Source organism: Ochotona curzoniae, unplaced genomic scaffold (genome assembly GCF_017591425.1).
Source record: "Ochotona curzoniae isolate NIBS_2020 unplaced genomic scaffold, NIBS_Ocur_1.0 scaffold_4506, whole genome shotgun sequence".
Taxonomy (NCBI): Eukaryota; Metazoa; Chordata; class Mammalia; order Lagomorpha; family Ochotonidae; genus Ochotona; species Ochotona curzoniae.
Window position 1 is genome coordinate 40991340 of NW_024467119.1, and position 12889 is coordinate 41004228.

General features: G+C 43.4%; 1 protein-coding gene across 1 annotated transcript in view; it reads right to left on the reverse strand.

Moving 5' to 3' along the window:
• The window catches only part of LOC121147171 (sodium/hydrogen exchanger 9B1-like), an 84785-nt gene that overhangs the window by 19523 nt on the left and 52373 nt on the right, over nt 1–12889 (reverse strand). The window contains exon 8 of the mRNA XM_040966948.1: nt 5658–5833. Within this exon, the coding sequence (XP_040822882.1) occupies nt 5658–5833 (176 nt within the window). The remainder of the gene's footprint in view (nt 1–5657; nt 5834–12889) is intronic.

Sequence of the window (12889 nt, forward strand, 5' to 3'; positions counted from 1 at the left end):
TTGGGCCATCTTCGATTGCCTTCCCAGGCCACAAGCAGGGAGCTGGATGGGAAGTGGAGCTGCCAGGATTAGAACCAGTGCCCATATGGGATCCCAGCATGTTCAAGGCGAGGACCTTAACCATTACTCTATCGTGCCGGGCCCAAAAAATATATTTTCTTCTTAAGGGCATAAAAAACCTCCACAAGGACATATTATATGTTAGCTTACACGACATAACACATTTAAGAAGACTGAAGTCCTATCAAGCATCGTTTCTGACAAAATAGAATGAAAGTAGAAATACACAACAGGAAAGCAGGAAAAGCAATGCATATATATACTATATAAATATATAGTACTAAGCTACAAAGTAGTTAAGGAAGAAATCCCAAGGATATCAGAAAATGTTTTGATACAAAGAAAAATGAAATTATAATATACTAAAACTCATGGGTTACAATGGCAACAATACTAAAAGGAAGTACACAGGGATTAAGAAAACCAACATTAAAAAGATGTCAAATCAATAACTTTATATCTCAAAGATCTAGAAAAAGAATAAACTCAACATTATGTTAGCAGAAAAGATGAAGTAACATATATTAAGGAAGAAAGAAATAAATAGAGATTAGAAAAAAAGCAAATCTAAGAATTTTTTGAAAGTTCAATAGTTGATAAATCCTTGGCTAGACTACCTAAGAAAGTTACTACAGTTAAAAAAAAACGAAGGAAGAGACATATGGAATGCCATAGGAATTAAAGCATTATAAGAGCCTAACATGGATAAATTATATGTTAAAAAATTGTGTAATCTAGGAAAAGTGAACAAATTCTTGGTAAATAAAATTTGTTGCAAAAAAAATACGGCAAATGTTCAATGAACTAATACAAGTCTTTCTTTAAATTTTTGAAAACTGAAGAAAAACATTTAAAAATTACTTTTATAGACTAGCATTACTCTAAAACTAAAGCCAAGCATACTATAAGAAAATTATAGATTAGTATCTTTTGGTGATTATGCAAGACTCTTCAACGCAATGCCAGCAAATTAAATTCAACAGCACATGAAAAGGATGATACACTATGGCAAAAGTGAGATCTATCCCTGGAATTCAAAGGGATTAAAAATTATTCAGTGTAACACAACAAATTAACAATATGAAGGAAAACAAAATAATACCCAACCATTACATTTGCTGTGAAAAAGAACTACACAGATTCAATACCCTTTCATGAAAAATTCAACATACTAATAATAGAAGCAAATTGCTTAACACTAGATATCAGTTGTATTTCATATATTAAAAATGTGAAAACAGGGCCCGGCGTGGTGGCGCAAGTGGTTAAGGTCCTCACCTTGCACGCCCGGGATCCCATATGGGCGCCGGTTCTATCCCGGCAGCCCCGCTTCTCTTCCAGCTCCCTGCCTGTGGCCTGGGAAAGCAGTCGAAGATGGCCCAAAGCTTTGGGACCCTGCACCCACGTGGGAGACCTGGAAGAGTCTCCTGGCTTCGGATCGGCATAGCATCGGCCGTTGTGCTCACTTGGGGAGTGAATCATCGGACTGAAGATCTTCCTCTCTGTCTCTCCTCTCTGTATATCTGCCTTTCCAATAAAAAAAAAAAGTGAAAACAGAGGACAGAATAAATCAGGGGGCGCAAATACAATCCCTTTGAAAATACACAATTATAGCAAGAGAAGAGAGAAATAAAAAAGTAATTGAAAAACTTATGAGAACTCTGGAAAAGCATGAAGAAAGCAAATTCGGAAAAGTTAATAGAATTTAGGAGATATTTGAGAATGCCAATGGGTTAGGAAACATATTAAAAGATAACAGAAAGATACAACTATTCAGAAAGAGCAAGGCCAAAGTCAATCAGTGAGATTCAACACAACCAACTCAAGCCACAAAACATAATCAAACTTTCCATATTTAGAAGTGAATATTTTCTAAGTAACCAGATATAATAAACAACTCATAAAAGGGTCCCAATTTTACTGACTTTGGACTTCTTATCAGCAACCTTAAGGGAAAAGAAGGAGTGGGAAAAGATTTTCACAATACTGAAGGACAAAAATTGCTAGCTAAGTATAACTGATAAAGCCAGTCAATTTTCTCAAAGAAAGACAGTTATATCTAGAGAAACAAACACTAAGAGAATTCTATAATCCCTAAGCCCATCATACAGGAAATGCTAAAGTGGCTCTCTAGCTGTCAGGGAGATACAAATAAAAACCACACTGAGGTTCCACCTAACTCCAATGAGGTTGGCTTACATGTAGAACTCTAGCATGGATGAGGGGAGAAAGGTACCCACTTTCACTGCTGGTGGGAGTGTAGGCTAGTAAAACTATAGAAGTCAGTATAGAGAGTGTTTAGAGAACTGCAAACAAAGCTGCCATATGACTCAGCTATCCTGCTACTAGGAATATAGCTGAAGGAAATGAAATCTGCAAATGAAAAGGGCATATATAATCTTATATACATAGCAGCACAATCTACAATAACAAAGATATGAAAACAACACAGATGCCTGTCCAAAGAGGACTGGATAAAGAAACTGTGGTACATCTACTCCGTGGAATACTATTCAGGCCATTAAAAAGAATGAAATTCTACCATTTGCAACTGGCTGTTCCCAACTGGAGACCATTATGCTTGGTGAAATAAGTCAATCCCAAAAGGACAAATACCATATGTTCTCTCTGACATTAGGCAACCTTCATGCAAATTAAAAGATCAATAGCCCTTTCAATACTGTTTTTTTTTAAAAGATTTATTTATTTATTGGAAAGTCAGATATACAGAGAGGAGGAGAGACAGAAAGGAAGATCTTCCGTCTGATGATTCACTCCTCAAGTGAGCACAACGGCTGATGCTGTGCCAGTCCGAAGCCAGGATCCAGGAACCTCTTCCGGGTATCCCCCATGGGTGCAGGGTTCCAAGGCTTGGGCCATCCTCAACTGCTTTCCCAGGCCACAAACAGGGAGCTGGATGGGAAGTGGAGCTGCTGGGACTAGAACTGGTGCCCATGTGGGATCCCAGTGCATTCAGGGCGAGGACTTTAGCCGCTAGGCCACTGTGCCGGGCCCTCAATACTGTTTTTGCTTCAACTCATGGGTTTTGGTAATTTTGTTTTTATTTTCACTTATTCAAAAGTTTCTTTTCTCATTAAACTCTTCACTGACTCATAAATCATACAGTAGCATCATTTTCTCCAAGAAGGGATTTTTAAAAAAATTTCTTCATTGACACACTGGTTACTCCATAGTATGTTATTTAACTCCATGGTGTAGTAAATTTTTAAAATTTTATTCCTGGGCCCGGCGCGGTGGCGCAGTGGTTAAGGTCCTCACCTTGCACTGCTGGGATCCCATATGGGCGCCGGTTCTATCCCGGCAGCCCCGCTTCCCTACCAGCTCCCTGCCTGTGGCCTGGGAAAGCAGTCGAGGACAGCCCAAAGCTTTGGGACCCTGCACTCACGTGGGAGACCCGGAGGAGTCTCCTGGCTTTGGATTGGCATAGCATCTGCCATTGCGCTCACTTGGGGAGTGAATCATCGGACGGAAGATCTTCCTCTCTGTCTCTCCTCTCTGTATATCCGCCTTTCCAATAAATAAATAATAAAAATAAATCTTTTAAAATTTTATTCCTGTTATTGATTTTGTTTTCAGGCTTTTTCATTTAAGGAAATGTATGTTAACTGTGTAATAGAGACTATCATATTCATATGTGAAGAAACAATGCATTATGTACCTCTACATCCAAACTGAAGATGGATTCCAAATGAAATTGTTGGATATATCTTGACAATAGGATGTTAGACTATCTAGCAATCTTTACCAGCAATGTCAGGATACATTTAAATGGCAGAATTATGGACTTATGACTGCTTATGAAGGACTATACTACTGTAATAATATGGGGGAAATCAGTAGGGGGCAGGAAATTTGGGGAAAGAGTAACAGAAATCCCAGAGCCTATGGAATTGTATGATAAAGTTAACAATAAAATAGGAGAGAGAGAGAGAGAGAGAGAGAGAAAGAGAAAATGCTAAAGCAGTTCTGGTGCAATAGCTTAGTCACTAAATCCTTGCCTTGCATCTGCCAGGATCCCATATGGGTGCTGATTCATTACCTGAATGCTCCACTTCTCATCCAGCTCCCTGCTTGTGGCCTGGGAAAGCAGTCGAGGACGGCCCAAAGCCTTGAGACCCTGCACCCTCATGGGAGACCTGGAAGAAGCTCCAGGCTCTTGGCTTCAGATTAGCTCAGCTCCGGCCTTTGTAGCCACTTGGGGAGTGAATCAGTAGACAGATCTTTCCCTCTGCTTCTCCTTCTCTATGGATCTCCTTTTTGTACATCTGCCTTTCCAACAATAAAAGAAATTTTTTAAAATGATAAAGGAAGTTCTTTATGCTGAAAAACAGACACTAGGGGCCAGCATGACGGTTCACATGGCTAATCCTCCACCTGAAAGTGCCAACACCTTGGCTGCTCCACTTCTGATCCAACTCCCTGAATATAGCCTGGGAAAGCAGCAGAAGATGGCCCAGTCCTTTGGACCCTGAACCCACATGGGAGACACAGAAGAAGCCTCTGTCCCCTGTCTTCTGGCTTCAGATTGGCTCAGCTTTGATTGTTGAGGTCATCTGGGGAGTGAACCAGCAGAAGAGAAGATCTTTCTCTCTCTGTTTCTCCTTATCTCTGTAATCTGCATTTCCAATACAAATAAATAAATCTTAAAAAAGCAAAAGTTAAGAAATGTTGAGAAATAGGTAATGTAGAAAGAGGTAAAAAGAGACATAAAAATTCAATGTTGTGAATAATAGAGTGGAAGTAAGGCTTTGTTAAAGTTTTTTCCCCTATAATCAATGACAATTTGTTTAAAAATTTCAATTGCATATTATAACAAAAAGATGTTTTTGGTAAGCCTCATGGTAAACAAAAAATTCATTTTTTGTAAGCACCTTATGTTGTGAAGGTCCTTTTAAATACTGCTTTTGCTACATCTCATGGGTTTTGATATTTTTGTTTTTATATTCATTTCTTCATAAACTTTTTTCTTATTAATTTCTTCAGTGACACACTGGTCATACAGTAGCATTTTTTTCAAGAAGTTTTTTAATTTTATTTTTCATTTTTTCAGTGACATATTGGTCATTCTGTAGTATGTTATTTAACTTCATGCTGCTGTAAATTTTCTATTTTTGTTCCTGTTGATTTTGTTTCATGGCTTTTCATTTACAGGATATATAGTAACTGTGTAATAGAGAGTATCATATCCAGATGTGAAGATACAATGCAGTATGTATCACTACATCCAAATCAAAGATGGATTCCCTATGAAACCGTTAAATATAAACTGTTGTTTATAGCCTTCTACTGAAAATTTTGATAAAAAAAATCCCAAACAGCATAAGTAGATAAACAGTAGTAATATGGATATCTAAATTATTTTGAAATGTATGGGTATTAAGGTTAAATAGTTTGTGTTAGTATTAGTTTCTTAATTTGTTCAAATTGTTTCCCTACTCTAGAATGAACTTTTCATGACGAATAAGAATATTAAACTAGAAAGTGTTGGTACTAAACGAAGATGCAAAGTCAGAAAACTTGTATAAAACCCTCTCAGAAAGGCCATGCATGGAATGGTAGCTGAATTTTTTATGTACCTGGAGAGAAGACTATGCTCAGGCACGTGTTGAATCCAGTGATGGCCAAGATGTCATCCAAGCTGCTCGCAGCTATCAGGAGGGTTGGGATGCCTTTCTCAACACCATATCCATTTTCCTGCAGAAGCAGCATGGAAGGAACAACAACAGCAGGAGAGACCGCACCTAGCACAAAGCTGAAAGAAAGATGTGGAAAGCCAATTGGAAAACACCCTTTTACCAATGAGTGTTTCTTTGTAAACTGTACAACAAATACATTTACCTTTACAGTAATTTCATGTGCAAAGATTTGCTCTGAGTAAATGCCATCTAATAGTGTTAAAACGTTCCAGGCATTCTTTAGTATTGGCTAGAATTTTACAAAGATATGGTTCAGGATGTTAGGCTGAACACAACTGCAGCCTCTCTCCCTGTCCTGAAATCCTTTAACATAAAGGGTGTAACAACACTACAAAAAGCAGTAAACTAAATACATAACAAAAACGGAAGCTTCAGTGGAGTAGAAACAGGTAGATCATAGGAATACAAGAGGAAAACAGTCTAGTATTGGAAAAAGAACCATAAGTCAAAATGCATGTAAATAAAGTTCATTACAAAAGATATGGTATATTCCTAAACGTGCTCAAAGCTTAGAATTGATGGATGCTGGGAGCAAGAAAACCAGATGGGTGACTACTGGGAGGGCCACTGTTAAACCGGCCACACATCTGCCCACTGCCGCCATGTTGGTGGGTGGAGTCTAGGTAAGTCTGAGCAGTGGCACAGATATCTGGATCCCGCAGACATGTGGCTGTGGCTGGGGGTGCCCATGCCAGCTCAGGCTTCTTGCTGGGGATCCTAGCTCCCCATCCACCACTGCCAGGCAGGGGGAGGGTCCTCAGCTTGTGACTGGTCAGAGTACCTACTGGCACTAGGCTTTGCCCACTGGCCACCTGGTGGTGAGCGCTGGGGTCTTGGGGGTATGGAAATTACTGCCTAGGGATATCCATGGATAAGGCCATGGTACCTGTTGGTGAGGAATGAATCCTGAGGGACACCCAAAGACAGGGCCACTGTACTTGCAGGTAAGTGAGGGGACTGAGACCTGGTGGTTGGAGGGGAGAGACCTGAAGATCTTTATGCAAGAGCCTACATGGAAGTCCTGGGTTGGGCTTGTTAGCATGGAACATGGCTGACCACCACACACCACTGCACATGCAAGCTATGGCTGGGGGCTTGTCGGGCAGGGCTAGATTCCAATACATGACAGTGAGTGTTGGATCCGGGGATGGGTCACATTAGACTGGTTGACACCAGCCAACATGCAAGAGAATCAGGTCTGGAGTTGGATTCTGTGGGGGATGTATGGGCCCAACCAGTAAGAAATACAAGTCTCGCTGATTAGCTTGAGGGTTGGGATGGTGATGGGCTGAGGTAGGTGTGTCCATGGAACTCATTGATGCTCACTGATGCTCTCTGGTACTGGGGCCTAGAACAAGTGGGCAGGTCCTGGCTGCAGTACCTGCATGAACACTCTAAAACAGGGTGTGGGGCAGGCTGGGACACAACAATTCATATAAAGGCCAGGGTAGCTGGGGCAGGCCATGTTGCATAAAGCCAATCATCTGCTGGCGGGCATGAGATCTGAGGATTTTGGAGTGGCCTCCGTGGGTAATAGCTACTGCTGATGAGTACACGGTCCAGGCCTGGGTATTGGGCAAGTTGGGCAGGGTAGCTCCATCTGTTGGCAAGTGTGAGAGTTGGCTTTGGAAGGGAGTGGACCAAGTGGCATCAAGTAAATCTTAGCCCTCTGGCAAGTGCAGAAACCAGGATGGAGTGCAGGTCATGCTGGGCTAGGCTGCCGCACTTGGTCTGCATGAGCCAGGGATGAGAGCAGATTGAGCAGAGCCAGGTTGTAGCATCTGCGAGCGAGAGTTGGGACTGAGAGCCAGCTGTACCAGGCTGGGTTGCAACATCTGAAGACAAAGGCCAAAACAGGGAGGGGCCATGCCAAGCTGCTGAGAGCAACCACTGGCACACATGAGATCTGTGGCTGGGATCAAGCCTGGGTGGGGAGCTAAGGGGACACCCTGGCTGGACTGCGGTTCCCACTGGTGAATGCAGGGGCCAGAGTGGGGGCTGTGGTCTCGTCTGGACATGACTGCAGTGTCCCTCGGCATGGGTGTGGACTGGGTCTGAGGTGTGCAAGACTGGGCTAGTCTCTAGCACCCATTGGAGCTCATGCGAACTTGAGCCATTGGAGATGGGTGTAGGATGGCCTGGGCTAGGTCTCTGTTCCTGCTGAACTATGTGCAGGCTGTGTCTGTGTATGGACCAGGTTTGGCTGGGCTATAGCATCCAAAAGTAAGAACCAAAATGGGTGAGGGCCAGTCAGGAAAGGCCACTGTTCCTGCTAGGACAGGAGGTAGACTAAGTAGGGCTGGCCCATGGACCCACTGGTATGCACGAGATCTGGCATTGGGAAGGGTTCTGATGGAGGAGTGGAGGAGCTTGAGAAACTCCTCTGTTGGGACACAGTTCCTGCAGGTGAGCATAAGAACCAAGAAAGGGAGTGGCCAGACCAGGGAGTGGTACCTACTGGCTTACCTTTGGCTCAGGTCAGTGGTGAGCCAGTCTGGGCCAGTTCATATCACCTGCTGGCAAATCTGAGTACCAGAATGGTGTGTGGGTCATGCCAGGTCAGGCTGCAATACCAGCCAGTTCACATTAGGGCCAGGACTAGAGCTGGCTGGGTTAGCTAGGCTGTAGTCCCCACCAGCATGAGTTGGAACTAGGAGTGGGCTATGCTGGGCCAGGCTACAGCACCCACTGGCAAATGCCGAGGTGAGGTGGGCCAGACTTAGGGGAGAGTGGGTAAACTCAGTAGGAGAGCTGGCAGGGAACTCCCCTGCTGGGCCACTATTCTCACTGGTGCTGTGAGAGCTGGGATTAGGGGCAGACCAGGATGAGCAGAGCTGCAACACTTGTTAGCCTCCTTGTGAGCTGGATTGAGGATAAGTCAGGCTGGGTGGACTGTACCAACTGGTACACGCACAAGCCAGAGAGGTGATGGTTGGTTGAGATTTTCTGAAGCATCAGCTAGCAGATGCTGGCACAGGCGGGAAACTGTTGAGCTTAACTGCAGTATCACCTGGAGAGTGCAAAATCTGGGAGTGGGAATTGACTCAGTAGGGAAATAATGGGCACTTCCCTTTTGGGTGCCACTCCCACTGGTGAGTATGAGAACCAGACTGGAACAGGCATGGCTAGACAGAGAGTGGCACCCACCAGCACATGTGTGGCTGGATAGTGGGGCTGGTTGGGTTGAACTAGGCTTCTGCCCATTGAACATGTATAGAGTTGAATGGGATGTGAGAGAGACAGGACCAGTCTGCTGTACATACTGGAAAGCACAGGAACCAGGGAAGGAGGTGGGCCTGGTGGAGATTATTGTGGGTTGCTCTGACTAGGCTTCAGCTCCCAGTCATTTGCATGGGGGCTGAGTGTGTGGTGGGCAGGATTGGGACTGTAACATCTAATTAGTTTGGGTAGAAGACAGGGCTAGAGACAACTGACCTAGCAACTACAACTATCAGTGCGCACAGGCCAGTTTGGGTGACAGACTGTGGCAGACCCTGTATTGGCATACACTCACAAAAATCAGATCTGGGACCACCTCAGATGAAGTTTATCCCCCCAATTGAACCTTTGGACTCAAAACTCAAACTATGGAGGAAATTGCGGTTTCCAATGTCTGATCATGGAATGCATGTATCAGAGCTGGGCCTCCTCAGTGGCTTGGATGGAGCAGTGTACAGCATATCCAGATGTATATGGAGTATACTGGAGCCTACAGAGGACACCCGATACCATAACAGAGGATGGAGGAGAGAACAAATTGATTAACTATCGCAGTCAAGTGTTGCCTGTGAAAATCCAGGCAAGTGGAGACTCCAAGGTCAACGATGTCAGCCAGTGGAGTCTGGAGAGATTTCATCATGAGTGGCAAGATCGACAGCAATACAGAACTACTGAACTATCAAAACCAACCGAGCAGGACCCTCGGAGCATGCTCCACATCAGGGACCCTGGGATGTTTGGGAGGCTGGGTGTGGCTTCTCCCCTTTCTCCTTCCCCCAGATACAGGAATGAAAGAAGAGAATGTAAAAACAATGGTCACACCCACTTTTCTCCAGCCCTTGACCCTTTGCACTCAAATCAAATATGTAAAAATTATCAAAAATTTTTAAAAATCCAGGCAGGATAAGAAGTAAAAATAACAAACAAACAGAAAAACCAAAAACAGCCACACAAATCTACACAACATACTGCTAATTATCCCTTGAATAAGTCAAAAGGTATAGAAGTATCTGTACAAAATCAGAAAAAAATCAGTAATATCTCTTAATTTACAGATAAAGAAGAAAATTCCTAGGAATAGTTGATAATATGTACAAGGAATGGATAAACTACTGCTATGGCCATCATCTGTTGGCATTTCTTATCAAGAACTTTGCCTCATTTCTTTCACATTTACTTTTTATTTAAACATTTTAGTATTTAAAAATATTTATTTATTTTTAGTGCAAAGTCAAATATACAGAGAGGATAATGATTCACTCCTCAAGTAGCCACAATGACCAGAACGGAGCCAATCCTAAGCCAAGAGCCAAGAGCCAAGAGCCAAGAGCCAAGAGCCAAGAGCCAAGAGCCAAGAGCCTCTTCTGCATCTCCCATGCAGGTGCAGGGTCCCAAGGCTTTGGGCTGTCCTTGGCTGCTTTCCCAGGCCACATCAGGGAGCTAGATGGAAAGTGAGGCCGCTGGGATTAGAACCAGTGCCCATATGGGATCCTGGCATGTTCCAGTCAAGGATTTGAGCCGCTAGGCTACTGTGCCTGGCCAAAAATTTTAGTATTTTTATATTAGTTTTAAATAAAGACAGAGTAAAAGACACTGAAAGCTCTTCCATCTTCTGATTCATTCCCTAGACAGCTGAAATAGCCAGGGATATACCAGGCCAAAATCAGGGGCCTTAACTCTATCTGGGTCTCCCACATGTTGTGGCAAGGATTCAGGTACGTGGTCTATCTACCACTACCTTTCCAGGTACATTAGCAGGAGCTGGATCAGAAACAGAGCAGCCAGGACTAAAACTTTTGCTCCAAGATGGGATGTTGGCAATGAAGCATAACCTGTGCCACAACATTGGCACCCCCCAACACATTCACTTTTTTTTTTTTTTGAAAGGCAGATTTACAGATGGAAGGAGAGACAGAAAGGGAAAGATCTTCCATCTGCTGGTTTACTCCCTAAATGGTTTGAACAGTCAGAGCTGAGCTGACCTGAAGCCAGGACCCAAGAGTTTCTTTTGGGTCTCCTACTCAGGTACAGGTTCCAAGCTTTTGGGTCATGCTTCATTGCCTTTCTAGGCCACAGCAGGGGGATAGATCAAAAGTGGAACAGCCAGGACATGAACATATACTTGTATGGGATGCGGCACTTGCAGGTTAAAGACTACCCAGTTGAGCCATCACGCTGGCCCCATGTTTACCTCTTTTGAAATGTTCCCTGGGTAAAGATGGTCTTGCTGACTCCACCATAACTCATGGACCAGGCCAGAGAACATACCCTCCTTCTTGGCTGTCACCTATTGACACCTGTAGGATTCTAAGACCTTTGCCTTGCTGGTAAGAGCCTACCTGGGATCCTGGAGAGGTTTCTCCTTACTCTGTTCCTTCAGACCACTTCTGTCAATGACTGATGATGAAACTCTAAGAGTTCAATTCATTTTTTCTGGTTATACAATCTCTATGGTACAATTTGTGTTTTGGATTTCCCTGTGAGTTCAAGAACAGACCAGACTTTCTTGAAACCACTTATTTTCCTAGATCAGTGGTTGCTGAAATCTGTTGCACATTGGAATTACCTACCATACTATTTATTTATTTTTTGCCACCCTGCAAATCATCTCCCAACATAGCACCTTTTTAAATTTTTAAATTTTATTTTTAATTTTGTTTATATAGTTGGGAGGGATGCATACCCAAGTAGGCCTCTGATTAGGGTGGGGAGGATCAAGGTATGGAGGAAGGTGAGTGGAATACATGTTTCAATTTTTTTTCTCCTGTGTCTGCATGGCAGGGAGTGGGGAAAAAACTGCAAAACTGTATCAACACTCAGGGATGGGACATGGTCATTTGATGATGACTTGGAGATCCTGGTGTGGGGAGGGGACAGTGTTCACCTGAGTGATTTTGATAGTTATAAGAAGTTATGAGATGTTGTTAGCTTCAATGCACCAGGGTCAAGAAAATCTTTCCAAGGTCTATTGGTTGACAAAGTCCACCTTAATATATCCACAAACCCAGGAACATGCTATAAAACTTGGCCAGAATTGTCTAACCTATTCTGCTGTCCATAGTCTGACGAGATACTCTATATCCTGTACTGGCCTAGATTAGCTGGCTGTCATGTCCCCTACGTGCATCCAAACATGCTGTCCACTACATAGGCAGCAGAGACTGAGGAGGCCCACTCCTGACACATGCACTCCAAGGTGAGATCATACATATCGTGATTTTCCCTGTGGCCAGAGTTTGAGTCTAGTGATCTAGTTGGAGAGTCCCCCAAGAAACCTCGCCTGGGGTGACCTCAGACTTGACTCTTGTGTGCACTAGTCTATGCAGGGTCAGGTTTGGTCTGTCAGCTCATTAGACAACGTTTGTACTGGTGGATGCAGGTTGCCTAGTCAGTTCCACCTCCAGCCTCATCTCTCATGTGAACTGATGGGTGATATGGCCTCGCCCAGCCCTGCCCACCACAGGCCCACTCCATGTACACCAGTGGGTGCCATGGCCTTATCACAGCTATTGGTTGACTTCAGTCTCTAGCCACAGCAGCTCTCTGAGAAAGAGAAGGCAAGAGAACATGCATGACAGCACCACACGCTTCTTGTAGGCTAATCTCGCAGTGACAATCTATCTGAGCATCAGAAGCAGCACAGTGAGTTTAGCCCACCCTCAAGAATAAGGAGCAGAAGGTAGATGCCACTGATGCTTAGAGACTGAGAGGCTTAGTGGATAAGTATGCCTGTCCCCAATACTAAAACATTCTGAACTAGTAAGTCTGGAGTGTAATCTGAAAGTTGAGTAACTTTTTTGGAGCTGTAGTAAAAGATATGGAATATAAAATTTGCTTGTTTAACTATTTTTCAGTATATACTCAGCAGTGCTAACTATATTACATTGTTGTAC